This window comes from Pongo abelii, chromosome 11 (assembly GCF_028885655.2).
Source record: "Pongo abelii isolate AG06213 chromosome 11, NHGRI_mPonAbe1-v2.0_pri, whole genome shotgun sequence".
Classification (NCBI taxonomy): Eukaryota; Metazoa; Chordata; class Mammalia; order Primates; family Hominidae; genus Pongo; species Pongo abelii.
The window spans coordinates 106,387,147-106,408,329 of NC_071996.2; the positions used below are offsets into that span (position 1 = coordinate 106,387,147).

The window sequence follows — 21,183 nt, forward strand, 5'->3', positions numbered from 1 at the left end:
TGGTTTTGATTTGCATTTCTCTAATGATTAGTGATGTTTAGCATTTTTTTATATGCTTGTTGGCTGCATATATTTTCTTTCTTTCTTTTCTTTTTTCTTTTTTTTTTTTTTTTTTTGAGGTAGGGTCTCCCTCTGTCGCCCAAGCTGGAGTGCAGTAGCACGATCTCAGCTCACTGCAACCTCCGCCTCCTAGGTTCAAGCGATGCTCCTGCCTCAGCCTCCCAAGTAGCTGGGAATACAGGTGTGCACCACCACAGCCTGGCTAATTTCTGTATTTTTAGTAGAGATGGGGTTTCACCATGTTGGCCAGGCTGGTCTTGAACTCCCAACTGCAGGTAATCCACCTGCCTCGACCTCCCAAAGTACTGGGATTACAGGCATGAGCCACCACACCCAGCCCTGTTTTCTTTTGAAAAGTGTCCGTTGTTGTCCTTTGTGCGCTTTTTAGTGGGGTTATTTGCTTTTACTTGTTGATTTGTCTAAGTGCCTTATAGATTCTGGATATTAGACCTTTGTTGGATGCATGGTTTGCAAATATTTTCTCCCATTCTGTAGGTTGTCTTTTTACTCTGTTGATAGTTTCTTTTGTTGTGCAGAAGCTCTTTAGTTTAATTTGGTGTCATTTGTCAATTTTTGTTTTTGTTGCAGTTACTTTTGATGGCTTCATCATGAAATCTTTGCCAGGTCCTATTTTACATTTAAGTCTAATCCATCTTGAGTTGATTTTTGTGTATTGTAAGGAAGGGGTCCAGTTTCAATCTTCTGCATATTGCTAACTAGTTATCCCAGTACCATGTATTTAAAAGGAGCCCTTTCCCATTGCTTGTTTTTGTCATGTTTGTCGAAGATTGGATGGCTGTAGGTGTGCAGCATTATTTCTGGGCTTTCTGTTCTGTTCTACTGGTCTATGTGTCTGTTTTTGTACCAGTACTATGTTGTTTTGGTTACTATAATCTCGTAGTATAGTGTTATAGTTTGAAGTCAGGTAATGTGATGCCTCCAGCTTTGTTCTTTTTGTCTAGGATTGCCTTGGCTATTCAGGCTCTTTTTTGGTTCCCTATTAATTTTAAAATAGGTTTTTCTGATTCTGTGAAGAATGCCACTGGTAGTTTGATAGGAATAGCACTGAATCTGTAAATTGCTTTGGGCAGTATGGTTTTTTTTTTGTGTTTTTTTTTTTGTTTTTTTTTTTTTTTGAGGCAGAGTCTCGCTCTCTCACCCAGGCTAGAGTGTAGTGGCACGATCCTAGCTCACTGCAACCTCCATCTCCCAGGTTCAAGCAATTCTCCTGCCTCAGCCTCCCAAGTAGCTGGGATTACAGGTGTGCACCAATGCTTGGCTAATTTTTTTGTATTTTCATTAGAGACAGGGTTTCACGATGTTGACCAGGCTGGTCTCGAACTCCTGACCTCAAATGATCTGCCCACTTCGGCCTCCTAAAGTGCTGGGATTACAGCCATGAGCCCCCACACCAGCCCAGGCAGGATGGTCATTTTAACAATATTGATTCTTCCTATTCATGAACATGGAATATTTTTCCATTTGTTGGTGTCATCTTGGATTTCTTTAAGCAGTGTTTTGTAATTCTTGTTGTAGAGATCTTTCACCTCACTGGTTAGCCATATTCCTAGTTATTTTATTCTTTTTGTGGTAATTGTTAATGGAATTGCATTCTTGACTTGGCTCTTAGCTTGGATATTGTTGGTGTATAGGAATGCTGCTGATTTTTGTACGTTGATTTTGTATCCTGCAACTTTGCTCAAGTAGTTTATCAGATCAAGAAGCTTTTAGGCAGAGACTATGGGGTTTTCTAGGCGTAGAATCATATTGGCTGCAAACAGGGAGAGTTTGACTTACTCTCTTCCTACTCAGAAGCCTTTTATTTCTTTCTCTTGCCTGATTGCTCTGGCTATGACTTCCTGTACTATGTTGAATGGGAGCAGTGAGAGAGGGTATCCCTGTCTTATTCTGGCTTTCAAGGGGAATGCTTCCAGCTTTTGCCCATTCAGTATGATGTTGGGTGTGGGTTTGTCATAGATGGCTCTTATTATTTTGAAGTATGTTCCTTCAATGCCTAGTTTGTTGAGGGTTTTTAACATGAAGTGATGTTGAATTTTATTGAAAGCCTTTTCTGTTTCTGTTGAGATAATCTTGTGGTTTCTGTTTTTAGTTCTGTTTATGTGATGAATCACATTTATTGATTTGCATATGTTGAACCAACATTGCATCCCATGGATAAAGCCTACTTGATCATGGTGGATTAGCTCTTTGATGTGCTGCTGGATTCTGTTTGCTAATGTTTTGTTGAAGATTTTTGCATCTATGTTTATCAAGGATATTGGCCTGAAGTTTTCTTTCTTTGTTGTGTCTCTGCCAGGTTTTGGTATCAGGGTGATGTTGGCCTCATAGAAGGAGTTAGAAAGGAGTCTTTCCTCCTCACTTTTTTGGAAAAGTTTCAGTGGGAATGGTACCAGCTCTTTTTTACATATCTGATAGAATTTGGCTGTGAATCTTTCTGGTCTTGGGCTTTTTCTGATTGGTAGGCTTTTTATTACTGATTCAAATTTGGAACTCATTATTGGTCTGTACTGGGATTCATTTTCTTCCTAGTTTGATCTTGGGAGGTTGTATGTTTCTAGGAATTTATCCATTTCTTCTAGGTTTTCTAGCTTGTGTGCATAGAGGTGTTCATAGTAGTCTTTGTGGGTTTTTTGTATCCTGTGGGGTCAGTAGTAATGTCCTATTTGTCATTTCTGATTGTGTTTATTTAGATCTTCTCTCTTTTTTTTTCTTTGTTCAGTTAGTGATCTATTTTATTAATTCTTTCAAAGAATCAACTCCTGGAATTGTTGATCTTTTTTATTTCTTTTTTTTTTTTTTGGAAACAGAGTCTCACTCTACCACCCAGGCTGGAGTCCAGTGGCGCGATCTCAGCTCACTGCAACCTCCACCTCCCGGGTTCAAGCAGTTCTCCTGCCAGCCTCTTGAGTAGCTGGGATTACAGGCACATGCCACCATGCTTGGCTGATTTTTGTATTTTTAGTAGAGATGGGGTTTCACCATGTTGGCCAGACTGGTCTTGAACTCCTGATCTCAAGTGATCTGCCCGCCTCAGCCTCCCAAAGTGCTGGGATCACAGATGTGAGCCATTGTGCCCGGCCTATCTTTCATATGGTTTTTGATGTCTCAGTTTCCTTCAGTTCAGCGCTGTTTTGGTTAGTTCTTGTCTTCTGCTAGCTTTGGGATTGGTTTGCTCTTGTTTCTCCAGTTCTCTAGTTGTGATGTTAGGTTGTTGGATTTGCAGTCTTTCTAACTTTTTGATGTGGGCATTTAGTGCTATAAATTTCCCTCTTAACACTGCTTTAGCTATGTCCCAGAGATTGTTGTATGTTGTATCTTCTCATTAGTTTCAAATAATTTCTTTATTTCTGCTCTAATTTTATTATTTACCCAGGACTCATTCAGGAGTAGACAGTTTAATTTTCATGTAATTGTGTGGTTTTGAACAATTTTCTTAGTCTTGATTTCTATTTTTATTGTACTGTGGTTCGAGAGTGTAGTTGGTATGATTTTGGTTTTTTGAAATTTGCTGAAGATTATTTTATGTCTGATTGTGTTGTCGATTTTAGAATATGTCCCATGTGCAGATGTGAAGAATGTATATTCTCTTGTTTTGTGGTAAAGTGTTGTGTAGATCTCTACTAGGTCCATTTGGTCATATGTTAAGTTCAGGTCCTGAATATCTTTGTTAGTTTTCTGCCTCAATGATCTGTCCAAGTATACTGTAGGTCTCTAAGAATTACAAATCTAGGTGCTTTTGTGTTGAGTGTGTATATATATTTAAGATAGTTAGGTTATGTTAAATTGAGCCCTTTACCATTACGTAACTTCTTTGTCTTTATGATCTTTGTTGGTTTAAAGTCTGTTTTGTCTGAAGTAAGAATAGCAACCCCTGCTTTTTTCCGTTTTCCATTTGCTTGGTTGATTTTTCTCCATTCCTTTACTTTAAGCCTATGAGTGTCACTGCATGTGAGATGAGTCTCTTGAAGACAGCATACCACTGGGTCTTGGTTTTTTATCCAACTTGCCACTCTGTGCCTTTTAATTGGGGAATTTAGCCCATATACATTCAAGGTTAGTATTAATCTGTGCAGATTTGATCCTACTACCATATTATTAGCTGGTTATTATACAGACTTGTTGACTTGTGTGTGTGGTTGCTTTATAGTGTCAAGGTTTTATGTACTTAAGTGTGTTTTGGTAGTGGCTGGTAATGGTCTTTCCTTTCCATATTTAGCACTCCCTTCAGGATATCTTGTAAGGCAGGTCTGGTAGTAATGAATTCTTTTAGCATTTGCTTCTCTGAAAAGGATCTTATTCCTCCTTCACTTATGAAGCTTAGTTTGGTTGGACATGAAATTCTTTAGAATTTCTTTTCTTTTCTTTTTTCTTTCTTTTTTTTTTTTTTTTTTTTTGAGACAGTCTTGCTCTGTTGCCCAGGTTGGAGTGCAGTGATGCGATCCTGGCTCACTGCAACCCCCGCCTCCTGGGTTCAAGCAATTCACCTGCCTCAGCCTCCGGAGTAGCTGGGATTACAGGTGCTTGCCACCACGCCTGGCTAATTTTTGTATTTTTAGTAGAGGTGGGATTTCACCATTTTGGCTAGGCTGGTCTGGAACTTCTGACCTCGTGATCCACCCAGCTCAGCCTCCCAAAGTCTGGGATCCCAGGCGTGAGCCACCGCGCCCAGCCTCTTTTCTTTAAGAATGCTGAATATGGCTGGGCGCGGTGGCTCACACCTGTGATCCCAGCACTTTGGGAGGCTGAGGCAGGCGGATCATGAGGTCAGGAGATCAAGACCATCCTGGCTAACACAGTGAAACCCCGTCTCTACTAAAAAAAAAAAATACAAAAATTAGCCAGGCGTGGTGGCGGGTGCACATAGTCCCAGCTACTTGGGAGGCTGAGGCAGGAGAATGGTGTGAACCCGGGAGGTGGAGCTTGCAGGAGCTGAGATCGCGCCACTGCACTCCAGCCTGGGCAACAGAGCGAGACTCCGTCTCAAAAAAAAAGAAAGCTGCATATATGCTCCCAGTTGCTTCTGGCTTGTATGGGTTTCTGTTGAAAGGTCTGCTGTTAGCCTGATATATCTCCAAGTTTTAAAATATTTAAATAGATGTGCCAATTTTCACTATGTAAATTCTGAAGTGATGTATGAAAGTATGTAATACATGTGGTTTAACACCTGAAATAAAATCATTCACAAAATATCTTAGTATAAGAATGAGCTTACTTATTGTTTGCCTATAGTTGTGATAATTTTAAAGACAAACCCCTATAGGCACTGCTTTAAGATTTTAAAAGACATTAATGATTGAACTGCAAACTGATAGGATTTACAGTGTTGGCAAAGAATAGGACGTAAACACTGGTGTTGGAAAGATACTTTTAAGTAGTTCTGTGGTTCATGAGTTTAAAAAATTAAGTTTTATATCAGAGTTTTTCTTCATTAATAAAATAATGACCCTTTATTTAGTCAGTTTATGACTGCCTAAAATATGAACATTTTTCACATTTGAATAGCCTATCAATTTGATACTAGTTTTTCCAGGTGTATGGCCATGGAAATTCTGCTTCTTGTATTCACTAACCCTTAGAGTTTTCTGTCTCTTCTCATTCACTGCCACTGACTGTTCTTCTGTCCAGTTATACTGGTAGTTTCCTCATATACTGATAAGATTAGTGAGGTCATCTGTGTGAAGTGGTAAGCATAGTGCCAGGCACATGATAAGAGCTAAATACATGTCAGTGACTTTTATTATTACTTTACACTCTTATCTGCCACATCTAATATACTTCATGCCTCACCTTCCTGGTACCAGAAGTGAATTAATTACTCCCTGTTTTCTGAAACATGCCTTTCATTGTATTCCTTAGATTACATTGGTTTGTGTTAGGAGACTCTAACTTTTGCCCTAGAAATGTTGACATAACTCATGGTTAGGTTCCTATTGAATAGGCTTTTACAACTTTTACAGTCTGGCTTGTGACTTAATCTCCATTTAATACTAGTTGCTGTAAGATGGAAACCATTTTAAGTCCTAAATAACTGGTTTATGAGTATAATGGATTGCCTATACTGTATTCTGAAATTCAAACATCAAGAAAGATGTTCCAGTCTTCCTTGAAAGTTGTTTTTTTTTTTGTCCATATAATAGCTGGCATGTTTAAAATTCAAAAGATTATACAACAAAAATACATAATGAGAAAATATTTCCTTCCTATTCTTGACCCACATTCAACCATTTCCCTCCCTAAAGGAAACCAGCTTTACTTGTTTTGTTAAATTTTTTGATTTTGTAGTGAGTGTATATATTTCAACCTAATGTAATGGGGCACTTTAGTATGTTCTAGGTTTTCCAGTTGTCTTTATATTTCACTTTATGACTTTGGGTGCCTACTGGTTCAAAAATACATGTGACATAGAACTTCCTAAAATGAACTTGATGTTCCAGATAATTCAGACCATTTAGATACAAGTAGCAGAGAGAAAACTCTTTGTACTCAGTTTCTTTCTGACCACTATTCAAAATTGGCAGGAACTCTTTAATTGGGTCTTTTTAGGCTGATATCTGACTCCTCTTACCTACAGTCTCCTCATTTTTTCCTCTATTTTTGTTTTGACTTAACTACTACTATAGTAATTGCAAATCAAGTGAAGAAAATACAAGAATTGTCATATGCCCTAATCTGCAAATAATATAATAATTCTATAACACAGTTATTGTTAATTTCATTTATTTTGAATTTTGGTAGATAATTATAACTTTATTACTGCAGAAGTTATATGGAATCTATTTTAAAATGAAGACATGTGATTTAGGAAGGCAAATAGTGAATTCGTATGTTTTTCTTTAATATTAAGTTAATTAGCATAAATGAGTATTATTTAATATTTTTAAAATTCCAACATATTCAGTCTTTGAAAATGTACTTTGATATATTGTCTTCCCATCCCCTAGGAAGTATTTAAAGAAAGAATTGGTTATACACATATGCTTGAAGTATTAAAATCCCTGGGTCAACCACCACTGGAATTACTTAAAGAACTTATGAATATGGTGAGTTTATAATCTTTATTAAGAGAATTTCTGTTAATATCCATTTTGAAAATGGTAACTAACCTTTTATCTTTTATGTTGCTTTTCAGGCTGTAGAGGGTGACCACACTTCAGTTGGGATTTTGGGCATTAGTAATGTCCAACCTCTCTTGCTTCTTATCCAGTGGCTTCCAGAACTACAATCCCATGACCTGCAAATCTTCATCTCTGATTGGCTGAAAAGAATTTGTTGTATTAATAGACAGAGTCGAACTACTTGTGTCAATGCAAACATGGGGATTAGAATCATTGAAACCCTTGACTCGCATTCTTCCCTCCATCAGACTTGTGCTGAGAACTTGATTGCAATCCATGGTTCCTTGGGGAGTCAGTCAGTGAGCTCAGAAGAAATCCGTCGACTACTAAGATTGCTGAGAGTGGATGAATCTGAGTCTGTTCACCCTTTTGTCGCTCCCGTGACTCGAGCAATCCTGACAATGGCCCGAAAACTAAGTCTAGAGAGTGCCCTCCAGTATTTCAATTTGTCACATAGTATGGCAGGAATTTCTGTGCCTCCCATACAGAAATGGCCGGGCTCTGCCTTTTCTTTCAGTGCTTGGTTTTGCTTAGATCAGGATCAGTTGACTCTTGGCATTGCTAACAAAGGAGGGAAAAGGAAACAATTGTACAGGTATTGGTAAAAATTATGGAATATAAATGAATACTGTCATAACAATATATGCTGTGATTCTTAAACAGGAAAACTGTTTCCAAGCATCTAGCTTTTAGATATACAGCTTATCTAAAGTCTCTTCATCCTTAGGCTTTATACGGTTTAATTATAAGTGCTTTATTGCTTTCGTAGTAATAGCTGTTTATCTCAAATATTGCTGGTTCAGTTTTTTTTGTTTTTTTTTTGTTTTTTTGAGACAGAGTCTGGCTCTGTCACCCAGGCTGGAGTGCAGTGGCGTGATCTCGGCTCACTGCAAGCTCCGCCTCCTGGGTTCACGCCATTCTCCTGCCTTAGCCTCCCAAGTAGTTGAGACTACAGACACCTGCCACCACGCCTGGCTAATTTTTTGTATTTTTTTTTTTTTCGTAGAGATGGGGTTTCACCGTGTTAGCCAGGATGGTCTTGATCTCCTGACCTCATGATCCACCCGCCTTGGCCTCCCAAATTGCTGGGATTACAGACATGAGCCACCGCGCCCGGCCACAAGTTTCCTTCTTAAAAGTAGTATAAAAGTGAAAGGAAAAAGGAGTAATAATCTTGAAAATGGGCCAGGTGTGGTGGCACGCTTGTAATCCCACCACTTTAGGAGGTAGAGGCAGGTGCATTGCTTGAGGCCAGGAGTTCAGGACCAGCCTGGGCAACATGGCAAAACCTTATCTGTACAAAAAATATTAAAAAATTAGCCAGGTGTGGTGGCACACACCTGTAGTCCCAGCTGCTTGGAAGGCTGAAAGGATCACTTCAGCTCGGGAAGTTGAAGCTACAGTGAGCTGTGATTGCACTACTGCACTTCAACCTGGGTGACAAAGCAAGACTGTCTCACACACACAGAAAAAACACTATGAAAATGAATAATGGCCGGGTGTGGTGGCTCACGCCTGTAATCCTAGCACTTTAAGTGGTTGAGGTGGGCGAATCACTTGAGGTCAGGAATTCAAGACCAGTCTGGTCAGTATGGAGAAACACCGTCTGCACTAAAAATACAGAAATTAGCTGGGCGTGGTGGCACATGCCTGTAATCCCAGCTACTTGGGAGGCTGAGGCACAAGAATCATTTAAACCCAGGAGGTGGAGAGATTGCAGTGAGCTGAGATCGCACCACTGCACTCCAGCCTGGGCGATAGAGTAGATTCTGCTTCAGAAAAAAAGAAAAAAAAATGAGTAATGATATGAGTAATGATTTCTATTCCATTGAATATGCTATAAATATATATTATATATAAATATGCTATATATTTATATGAAAGAACAGAAAACCTATGTGTATGTCCATCCAGACTTTAGTAGCTACTACTTTTTAATATGCCTTGTGATTTTTTTTTTTTTAGACAGAGTTTTGCTCTTGTCGCCCAGGCTGGAGTGCAGTGACACGATCTCAGCTCACTGCAACCTCCACCTCCCAGGTTCAAGCGATTCTCCTGCCTCAGCCACCTAAGTAGCTGGGACTACAGGTGCCCGCCACCATGCCTGACTAATTTTTGTATTTTTAGTAGAGACGGGGTTTCACCACGTTGGCCAGGCTGGTCTCGAACTCCTGACCTCAAGTGATCTGCCCGCCTCGGCCTGCTAAAGTGCTGAGATTACAGGCATGAGCCACTGCGCCTGGCCTATGTCTTGTGATTTTAAAGACCTTTATTTATGCTTACTGAATCTTATTTGGAAGAATTTTAAAGATTTGAAAATTAGTAGTTTTACTTTTTTACTTTTACTAGTGGAATTCTACTTTACAAGGCTGCCTTTTATTTACTAAACTCTTATGACCAAAATAGATTTTAAAGGGGTCTTTGAAACAAGGTTGGACTTCTGTGTGGCAATAGAATTTAAGCCACAGAGTTGTTGGTAAAGATGTTCATTATGGCTTTATGGTTTTATGTACTTTAATGATGATGAAACTGAACAACCAACTTCAAAAGTTCTGATAATACGTATTTTTGTTAGTTTTTTTACAGGAAGTGGCATGGGTTTTGAAGCCTTTATTACCCATTCAGGTATGTTGGTCGTGGCAGTGTGCACAAAAAGAGAATATGCAACGGTTATGCTTCCTGACCACAGTTTCTGTGATTCCCTCTGGGTAAGGCTTTAGGGCATCACATTTAACTTCTAGTATGGTTAATGGTATTTCCCACCATTGTCATAAATTCAACAGCAGTCATTTTTTTTTCTAAAAAATTTAAATGAGGCTGGGCGCAGTGGCATACCTGTACGTAATCCCAGCACTTTAGGAGGCCAAGGCAGGCAGATAACTTGAGCTCAAGAGTTTGGGACCATCCTGGCAACATGGTGAAACCCGGTATCTACTAAAAAATACAAAAATTACCTGGGTATGGTGATTTGTGCCTGTGGTCCTGGCCACTTGGGAGGCTGAGATGGGAGAATCGCTTGAGCCCAGGAAGTCAAGGCTCCAGTAAGCTGAGATGGTGCCACTGTACTCCAGCCTGGGCAACAGAGTGATACCCTGTCTCTAAATAAATAAATAAATAAATAAGTATATAGAATGTTAGGATGTCTTAAGGTTTTCTATAAGTAATTTTTTTTTTTTGAAATAGAGTCTTGCTCTGTCGCCAGGCTGGAGTGCAGTGGCACGATCTCAACTCACTGCAACCTCTGCCTCCCGGGTTCAAGCAATTCTCCTGTCTCAGCCTCCCAAGTAGCTGGGACTACAGGCACGTGCCACCACACCCAGCTAATTTTTGTATTTTTAGTAAAGACAGGATTTCACCATGTTGGCCAGGATGGTCTTGATCTCTTGACCTGTGATCCGCCCATCTCTATAAGTAAATTTTATTTTGAATTTCAATTTAAAATGAGATGGGATGGGTGCTGTGACTCACACCTGTAAACCCAGCACTTTGAGACGCCAAGGTGGGAGGATTGCTTGAAGCCAGGAGTTCAAGACCAGCCTGGGGTGAGACTCTCTCTGCAAAAAATTGAAAAATTAGTTGGGTGAGGTGGCACACACCTATAATCCTAGCTATTCAGGAGGATACTGGGGAGTTCAAGGCTGTAGTGAGCTATGATTATGCCACTGCACTCAAGCCTCAGCTATAGAGCATGACCCAATTTCTAAAAAAGGTTTTTTAAAACAATGGTAAAATAAAATGAGATGATAGATTGTTTTGTGTTTTTTTTGTTTTTTTCTTTTGAGACAGAGTCTCGCTTTCTCACCAAGGCTGGAGTCCAGTGGTGCCATCTCAGCTTACTGCAACTTCTACCTCCCGAGTTCAAGCAATTTTCCTATCTCAGCCTCCTAAGTAGCTGGGATTACAGGCGCCTGCCACCATGCCCGGCTAATTTTTGTATTTTTTAGTAGAGGTGGGGTTTCACCATGTTGGCCAGGCTGGTCTCGAACTCCTGATCTGCCCACCTCCCAAAGTGCTGGGATTACAGGTGTGAGCCACTGCGCCCAGCTGATAGGTTGTTTTAAATAATGCATTTGTATTGTTTTCTAAAATATAAAATGCTTCTCATTTTTAAAAATGATTCTAAGGAATACTAAAGCTTTGGAAGTGCAGAAAAGGTACTGTTACAATTGTGTATAGTTTATAGAATATGCTTACGTGCTTTTGTACTACTGTGGAAAAAATTGTTACTTTGAGAACATCAATTTAACATTTACGTTTAATCTTAATGTTCTACTATTTGTACAAATTATAGAGCAAAATTCTGAAAGCATTTGTCATTCCAAAGACATAATGTAATTTTATCCTTTTAAATGTGTGTTTCACTTTACCAGCACAACATAACTATTGTCCACATGCCTGGAAAAAGGCCTTTTGGTCAGAGCTTCGTCTATATCTATGACAATGGACAACAGAAGGTTTCTGCCCCTCTCAGATTTCCTGCCATGAATGAAGTAAGTATATCCAACCTACTCTTTACAGGCCCTATTGATTGAGAATTCTTGAAATGTTTTAGTTAAGGTAGAAGGTTATGTTTATTGTAAATATGTGGCCCCAGATTTTAAAGTGTTTTCTATGTAGTAAGACTCCACACATTAATATTCAATTCTGTCAGCCTGTCATTATTAGATGAAGTCAGACAATGTGAAAAAAGGAAAACATTTAAGGAAGAAACAAAGGCTTAGAAAGAAAGACTTGTAACAGGAAAGCCAAAGAAACGAATAGAGCAGATTATCATTTAATAAAAGCTCTCTAAGTATGTGAAATACGTAAGAGAATATTATGATGGACTCTTCTAACTTGATTATAATTGAAACAATAATGAAGAAGCTTAAAACCTTCATATTTTAGTTAGGTATAAAATAGAGTTTATGTATTGAAGTGGTTCTCAAAGAACACTAGAGGGCCTTTTCTGAAGATAGTGGAATAGAGTAGATTATTTCTCAAGTCCAAGGATTCAAGTAATTTATTGTTGATTTTCATCTCAGTGACCATTTCAGGATAGTTGTGATTAATATTTATACATCTTAAAGAGAAAAAATAGTTTTCTCTATTTTCAAAAACAGTAAAGTTAAAAAAGTTCTTAATCATATACACTTTAAAAATTCAAAAATTACCAAAGAATATAAAATGAGTCATAAAAGTAATGCATCCAAATTTTATAGGCCAAGGTAATTTTGCTAATAATTTCCTAAGTATACACATGCATGTACACTTCATGATACGGTAAAAATAAAACTGCTTCCACTTTTATTTTCAATTTATTTATTTGTGTAATTTTGTGTACTATTTTATTGTGTAATTTTATGTTAAATATGAGGATATATGTTAATTAAAATTGTGTAATTTTTTTTTTTGTTTTTAGCCCTTTACTTCCTGTTGTATTGGTTCAGCTGGGCAAAGAACCACCACTCCTCCACCATCCCAAATCCCAGATCCACCTTTCTCTTCTCCCATTACCCCTCACCGGACATCATTTGGTGGAATTCTGTCATCAGCCTCCTGGGGAGGAACAATTGAAAAATCAAAATTGATTACCAAATTGATATCAGCTGGAACCCAAGACAGTGAATGGGGGTGTCCCACATCTCTGGAGGGTCAGCTAGGATCTGTTATCATCTTTTATGAACCACTACAACCTCCTCAGGTGAAGGCATTATATTTAGCAGGTAAGCATGTACAGTCATAATGCTTAAGCAAATTTAGAGTTTTTTTGTTGTCTAAATATATTCTGAAGAATATATTTCATGTGAAGAGTGTATTTGTTTTAATTGAAGCTGAAAGGGAAGAAAAAGCCCCTCCACATACCATACTTTTTGTTTTGTAGGCATAAATAAAGCAAACCTTTGGGAAATATTTCAGATATCCTCCATAATACTGCCTGTATTTGTCTGCTAGGGCTGTCATAGCAAAATACCACAGACTGGGTGGCTTTAGCAACAGAAATTTATTTTCTCACAGTTCTGGAAGCTAGAAGTTCAAGATCGAGGTGACATCAGTATCAGGCTCTCACTTCTATATAAGTGAGGCTTCTCTTCCTGGCTTATAAGGTGGTTACCTTCTTGCTGTGTTCTCACATGGTCTTTTCTCTGTGTGCATATGGACGGAGAAAGAGATCTCCTGTGTCTCTCTCTTTTTTTTTGAGACGGAGTCTGGCTCTGTCGCCCAGGCTGGAGTGCAGTGGCGCGATCTCGGCTCACTGCAAGCTCCGCCTCCCAGGTTCATGCCATTCTCCTGCTTCAGCCTCCCGAGTAGCTGGGACTACAGGCGCCCACCACCATGCCGGGCTAATTTTTTGTATTTTTAGTAGAGACGAGGGTTTAACCGTGTTAGCCAGGATGGTCTCGATCTCCTGACCTTGTGATCCGCCTGCCTCGGCCTCCCAAAGTGCTGGGATTACAGGCATGAGCCACTGCGCCCAGCCTCTTCTGTGTCTCTTATTATAAGGGGTTCTCTCAGACTACAGCCCCATCCTGATGACTTCATTTAATCCCAGTTACCACTTTAAAGGCCCTATTTCCAATACAGTCACATTGCGGATTATGGCTTTAAATAGGAATTTTAGGGGGACATAGTTCAGTCCATAACACTTCCAGTACTTTTGACAGATTTTAATCAATTGATGAAACAAAATATAACCGTATCTCTAGAAGAAATTATATAACTGCTTCCAAAATCATGAGCCTTATTCCAAAACTTGTCATTTTTTCAACTGATATATTAATATACCTGAAGAATTCATGAAGGCAGTAGAATTAGGGGACCTTGGATAAGTTTGCAAACTGTTTTTCATTTTGTTTTGGCTTTTTGTTTTTCTTTTGGCTATGATTTTAAACATATGTACTAATAGTTATTATTGGATCCTAACTACTTTCAAAATTATGTGTATATTCTAACAGGATGTTCAGGAGTTAAGCTTTTAAGAGTTATGTAACTCTGCAGAATAGCTTGTTATTTGTCTAAATATCTTTTTTAGATTGCATGGGAATTTTGAGATGAATGGGATTGCCCACATTTCAGACTTTATATTAGAACCTTATCTTTTTTTTTTTCTTTTCTTTTCTTTTTTTTGTTTTTTGTTTTTTTGAGACAGAGCCTTGCTCTGTTGCCCAGGCTGGAGTGCAGTGGCTGATCTTGGCTCACTGTAACCTCTGTCTCCTGGGTTCAAGTGTTTCTCGTGCTTCAGTCTCCCAAGTAGCTAGGATTACAGGTGTGTGCCACCACACCCAGCTAATTATTTTATTTTTAGTAGAGACAAAGTTTCGCCATGTTCGCTAGGCTGGTCTTGAACTCCTGGCCTCAAGTGATCCTCCCACCTTGGCCTTCCAAAGTGCTTGGATTACAGGCGTAAGCCACTGTGCCAGGACTAAATGATCATTTTTAAAGGTTGCATATTTCCTTGGATTCAAGACATGTTATTTACTTAGGTTGTTTTTAATTTCTTTCTTCTTTTTTTTTTTTTTTTTTTTTTAGACAGAGTTTTGCTCTTGTTGCCCAGGCTGGAGTGCAATGGCATGACCTCGGCTCACTGCAGCCTCCGCCTCCTGAGTTCAAGCGATTTTCCACCTTCCGAGTAGCTGGGATTACAGGCGCCTGCCACCATGCCCAGCTAATTCTTTAGTATTTTTAGTAGAAGTGGGGTTTTTACCATGTTGGCCAGGCTGGTCTCAAACTCGTGACCTCAGGTGATCCTCCCGCCTCAGCCTCCCTAAGTGCTGGAATTACAGGCGTGAGCCACCATGCGTGGCCAGATAATAATTTTTGTTTGTTTTTGTTTTTGAGACAATATCTCACTCTGTTGCTGAGGACAGAGTGCAGTGGCACAATCTCAGATCACTGCAACCTCTGCCTCCCAGGCTTGAGTGATCCTCTCACGTCCTGAGTAGCTGAGACTACGGGCACATGCCACCACCTCTGGCTAATTTTTTATATTTTTTTGTAGAAATGGTGTCTCGCCATGTTGCCCAGGCTGGTCTCAAACTCCTGAGCTCAAGTAATCCACCTGCCTCAGCCTCCCAAAGTGCTGGGATTACAAGCATGAGCCACTGTACCTGGCTGATAATAGTTTTTTAATACTATAAAAAAAAAATTTTCTGTAATGGAAACTGATTTATTTCCCAATTTTTATAGGTTTTGTATAAACTGGAATATGGAAACAAAGTAAATTTTAGCTTAATGGGTTTCAGCTGTGTTGTTTGAGTAGCTTGAAACAGCTTAATTTTAAATTTTATTCTGATAACACAGAACCAAGGAGACCATATATATTCAATGGTGTGTATATGTGTGTAAATAATTTTCAGGTCCAAATTGTTTAAGCCCTTGGAAGTGTCAAGAGTCTGACATGGCCGACCTGCCTGGTAACATCCTTCTTTACTACACAGCAAAGGTCAGAGTAAATTTGTGAACTGTCCATCTAGTTATAACTATGTTGTGAACTGCAGTTCCTTTTCTATTCCTTTTGTCATTTCGTTGGGTAATTAAAAGGAGGGGTTTAAATTGCCATCAAAATAATCATGAATTTTCAAAGGAAGGTGAGAAGCAGTAAAAATTAAGGTATACCTCCTCCACGAGGGTCCAAATATTATCATTATGTCATCCCTGTGGTAGTAATGGCAATAGTTATAGTTGGAATTTGTACCGATGAATTGACTTCAGTAAGTGAAATTGTATTTGTATTCTCATAGTTTACTAGAAGGAGAGATGAAACAGAATTGTGCTCAGTTTTTTAAATGTGATATGCAAAAATTTTAAAAAAAGAAAGAAAGAGAAGAAAAAATGTTCACTTCAAAAGGAGAAAAAGGCCAGAAGGCACAGTGGCTCACACTTGTAATCCCAGTGCTTTGGGATGCCCGGGTGGATCGTTTGAGGCCAGGAGTTCCAGACTAACCTAAGCAACATAGCGAGACACCTGTCTCTATAAAATGTTTGAAAAATGCAAAAAAAAAAAAAAAAATAGCCAGGCTTAGTGGCATGCCCCTGTTGTCCCAGCTACTTGGGAGGCAAAGGCGGGAAGATCCCTTGAGCCCAGGAGTTTGAGGCTGCAGTGACCTGTGATTGCGCCATTGCACTCCAGCCTAGGTAACAGAGCAAGACCCTGTCTCAAAAAAAAAAAAAAAAAAAAAGGGCCCAGCACAGTGGCTGTGGCTCATGCCTGTAATACCAGCACTTTAGGAGGCTGAGGTGGGCGGATCACCTGAGGTCAGGAGTTCGAGACCAACTTGACCAACATAGTGAAACCTGTCTCTACTAAAAGTACAAAAAATTAGCCGGGCGTGGTGGCAGGCGCCTGTAGTCCCAGCTGCTTAGGAGGGTGAGGCATGAGAATTGATCGAACCCGGGAGTCAGAGATTGCAGTCAGCTGAGATCGCGCCACTGCTCTCCAGCCTGGGTGACAGACTGAGACTCCATCTCAAAAAAAAAAACAAACAAAAAAAACAAACAAAAAGAAGGTAATAAATTATGATCATGCACCAGCTGGCTAAACTAGAAAAAGATATACAAAAATGTATAATCTCGGCCGGGCGCAGTGGCTTACACTTTAATCCCAGCACTTTGGGAGGCCGAGGTGGGCGGATCACGAGGTCAGGAGATCGAGACCATCCTGGCTAACACGGTGAAACCCCGTCTCTATAAAAATACAAAAAATTAGCCGGGCTTGGTGGCAGGCGCCTGTAGTCCCAGCTACTCGGGAGGCTGAGGCAGGAGAATGGTGCGAACCCGGGAGGCGGAGCTTGCAGTGAGCCAAGATCACACTGCTGCACTCCAGCCTGGGCAACAGAGCAAGACTCCGTCTCAAAAAAAAAAAAATGTATAATCTCACAAAACCAAAACATTTTCTGAGTCCATGTAACATTTAGTATAATGGAAGCAATTAATATTTTTGCTACTTCTTTTCTTCCTCCCAGTTCTTTTGTTTCTCCCAGTTCTTTTGTCTTTTTTTCCTCAGTCCTTGCTGACCTCAATTGCTTTTATTAGATAAGTAAAAGGAAAAAGGACTTTTTTCTACTCCACCACCCCACACCGTTTTTTTGGAGACAGGTTCTCAGTCTGTTACCCAGGTTGGAGTGCAGTGGTGGGATCATGGCTCACTGTGGTCTTGAACTCCTGAGCTTAAGCAGTCCTCCCACCTTCGGCCTCCTGAGTAGCTAGGATAGGACTACAGGCATGTGCCACCATGCCGACCTTTTTTTTTTTTTTTTTTTTTGTATTTTTTATAGAGACAGGGTCTTACTCTGTCGCCCAGGCTAGTCTTGAACTCCTGGGCTCAAGCAATTCTTCCACCTCAGCTTCCCATAGTGTTGGGATTACAGGAATGAGCCACCGTGTCTGGCCTTACTTTTAAATATTTATTTTTTGTATCTGACCTAATAAAATTTGCTTATTAGTTTTATTTTCTCCCTTGTTTTTGCTGTGATACATTTCAAACCTAGAGAGGAGTCAAAAGAACGGTAAAGTGATATCCTATATACTCTTCACCTAAATTAACCAATTACTAATGTTTTACTGTACTTGCTGACTTTGTCCCAAATCATTTGGGAAAACAAATTGACATAGCTATCAAGACACTTCATCCCTGTATATTTCTACATAATCATCTACCTACCTAAGAAAATGGCCCATAATTCATCTAATATATACTCTGTATTCAAATTTTTCTAAAAATATTTGTATAGCTTTTTAGAAATGAATCCTGGATCCAGTCAAAGTTTATGCATTGCATTGGTTGTAATGTCTCTTGAGTCTTATATTTTTGTTTGCTTTGTATAACTTCTTTTCTCAAAGATACATGTTTGTTTAATATATCTTATGTTATTTCTTGGCAAGGATTATATCTTACACCTATTTTCATTCTCCACTATATAGCATAGATAGCTAAGAAATAATTGCATATAATCCAAACAATATATTTAGTGGCAAGTTCTGGATGTGTGACAGCCAACTTTTTTTTTTTTTTTTTTGAGATGGAGTCTCGCTCTCTCACCCAGGCTACAGTGCAGTGGCGCAATCTTGGCTCACTGCAGCCTCTGCCTCCCAGGTTCAAGCAATTCTCTTGCCTCAGCCTCCCAAGTAGCTGGGATTACAGGCACGTACCACCACACCTGGCTAATTTTTGTATTTTGGTAGATGGGGTTTCACCCTGTTGGCCAGGCTGGTCTTGAACTCTTGACCTCAAGTGATCCACCCGCCTCAGCCTCCCAAAGTGCTGGGATTACAGGCGTGAGCAACCACACCGGGCCCGACTGGTCTTTTTGACATTATGGTCATCCTATTCTTTTTACAAAGTAATTTTGAATTTATTAACATTAAAGTTGGATTTTTTTTTTTTTACCATTGAAAGTAAAAAATTCTATACTACCAAAAAAACAGCTATTGTCTTGTTTTTCCCCAAGAAACTTAATATGACTATTGATAAATACAATAAAACAGATTACTGAAGGAATGTTTCTGCAAAATGGTGCTATGTCATGAGACAGGGACTGTATAGTTAAATAAATTTGGGGGACTGTTGGATTCTGTTTTTTCTTTTTTAAAGACAGGGTCTCACTCCCATTACCGAGGTGGCCGTGCAGTGGCGCAGTCACGGCTTGTTGCAGCCTCATCCTCCTGGGCTCAAGCAATACTCCCACCCCATTTTTTGATTTTTTGTAGAGACAAGGTCTCACTATGTTGCCTAGGCTGGTGTTGAACTCCTGGGCTCAAGTGATCCACCCACCTAGGCCTTGCAAAGTGCTAAGATTACAGGCGTGAGCCACTGCATACAGCCTGTTGCTTTTTTTAAAAATTTTTTTGAGACAGAGTCTCGCTCTGTTGCCAGGCTGGAGTGCACTGGCACAATCTTGGCTCACTGCAACCTCCGCTTCCTGGGTTCAAGCGATTCTCCTGCCTCAGCCTCCCGAGTAGCGGGGATTACAGGCATGTGCCACCACACCTGGCTAATTTTTTGTATTTTTAGTAGAGACGAGGTTTTACCATGTTGGTCAGGCTAGTCTTGAACTCCTGACCTCAAGTGATCCGCCCGCCTTGGCCTCCCAAAGTGCTGGGATTACAGGTGTCAGCCACCGTGCCCGGCCCTGTTGCATTCTTTATATCCCTCTTGGAGGTTAGTGATACATTTTTAAATTCTGCTATAAAGAAACCAGTTTACTTTTGTTTTGTCCTACTGTTTTACCAGCTATTTGAGCATAGAGCATATTTTGTTATTATAACTTAGTTATTAACAAATGCTAGTTTGGGAAAAGCTGCTCCAGGGGATTTTTAAAATAGTCAACAGTTTTTTATTTTTTGTACTCATTTGTAGGAGGTATTTAGTCATCCATTTGCTTAAAACTTATTGAATGTCTTCTCAGTGCCAAGAATTATGCTATAACCTTAGGATACAAAGATAAATAAATTAAAGTCTCTGTCTGTAAGAAGCTTACAATCTAAAGTAAAATAATTTTTTTAAAAAAATAAGTTCAGTGTAACTTTATGAGCATTTATTTTTCTTTTTAGCTACCATTTATGGGGTGTTAACAATATGTTAAGCGCTATGCTAAGTGCTTCACGTGTATTGTTTCACTTAATCTTCACAAAAGCCCTGAGAGGTATATGGTATTATCTGTTATCTTTTCTAAGCTTTAGTTTTCTGAAGCTCAGTAACATAAGTAACTTGCTTAGACTCATTATTCTAGTGAATCCTGGAGTTAGAAACCAGCCTGTTTAATTTATATCCTTAACTAATATACAATATTTCTTTGTTGGAGTAATGTACAAAATAATAGTGAGGGTACAAATGAGGAGTGGTTTGTTGTTCCAGGAAGCTGGAAAATCATAAAGAAGATGGTATCATTTGTGTTTTAAAAGACAAGGTTGAACAGGGATGCATGGTAAATATCACCTAAAAAGGCATAGACTGTAAAACTGGGTTCTACATGTATTTGGGTATGGGACACTGAGCAAGAGGAGATGAGACTAGAGAGCAAGGTCACATTATAGCAAACCTCCTGTGTCAGAGTAAATAACAGGCAATGGATAGAATTTTTAGCAGAAGAGTAATATTATCAGGTTCGCATTTTAGAAATGTTCTTAAGCTGCAGTGTGAAAGTTGGATTGGAGGAATGGATTCTAGAGAGTGTCATACCATTAGGAGATTATTCTGTTAAAACAGGTCATAGATACACAGTTTTTAGTTACAGACTAAAGTAGTAACTGGAGAAAGACGTGTGTCTCTGAGACAGATAATGTTTAAGTATTTGTTTTATTAAAGCAATTTTTCTCAATTGTTTAAGAGGAAAGCAGTAGCTACATCATGTGCTCTAAAATTTGTAGGTTTACTTTCTTTTGGAATGGGGATTAGATTAGATTCAAGGATGCTTCATTACCTGAAAATTCGGATTGAATATGAAGTTAACATGCCTTTACAAATGGAGGTTAACAAATAACTTTGTTTCTAAAGTTGCAGACTAAGCTCTTACTCTGAATGCAGCCAGAATTGTCTGGCAACAACATGAGGGAAAATAATATCTTATGCCTGTAATTGTATTTTTATATCATGATTTTTTTTGTTCTATGGTTTATCTCTCATTTTAATCACACGTTTTATGTGTATCTTGAAATTGTGCCTAGGGAAGCACTAATGGAAATAAAACATTGAATTTTTTTAAAGCCAAAAATCTGTTTTCATGTATTTGTTTAAGAGAAAAATTTAAAAACTGTGACTGGTGAGGCCGGGTGCAGTGGCTTATGCCTGTAATCCCAGCACTTTGGGAAGCCGAGGTGGGTGGATCAGTTGAGGTCAGGAGTTCGAGACCAGCCTGGCCAACATGGTGAAACCCCATCTCTACTAAAAATACAAAATAAGCCAGATGTGGTGGCGCACCCCTGTAATCTCAGCTACTCGGGAGGCTGAGGCAGGAGAATTGCTTGAATCTGGGAGGCAGAGGTTGCAGTGAACCAAGATCACACCACTGCA

The 21,183-nt window shown here is 39.3% G+C and overlaps 1 protein-coding gene across 6 annotated transcripts in view; it reads left to right on the forward strand.

The window, feature by feature from the left end:
• NBEAL1 (neurobeachin like 1) overlaps nucleotides 1–21,183 on the forward strand; it is a 206,050-nt gene that overhangs the window by 84,915 nt on the left and 99,952 nt on the right. For all 6 annotated transcript variants that reach the window (XM_054549029.2, XM_002812769.6, XM_054549032.2 and 3 more), the window contains 6 exons: nucleotides 7,023–7,121; nucleotides 7,211–7,791; nucleotides 9,772–9,904; nucleotides 11,567–11,686; nucleotides 12,598–12,901; nucleotides 15,533–15,618. In XM_054549029.2, the coding sequence (XP_054405004.1) occupies nucleotides 7,023–7,121; nucleotides 7,211–7,791; nucleotides 9,772–9,904; nucleotides 11,567–11,686; nucleotides 12,598–12,901; nucleotides 15,533–15,618 (1,323 nt within the window). The remainder of the gene's footprint in view (nucleotides 1–7,022; nucleotides 7,122–7,210; nucleotides 7,792–9,771; nucleotides 9,905–11,566; nucleotides 11,687–12,597; nucleotides 12,902–15,532; nucleotides 15,619–21,183) is intronic.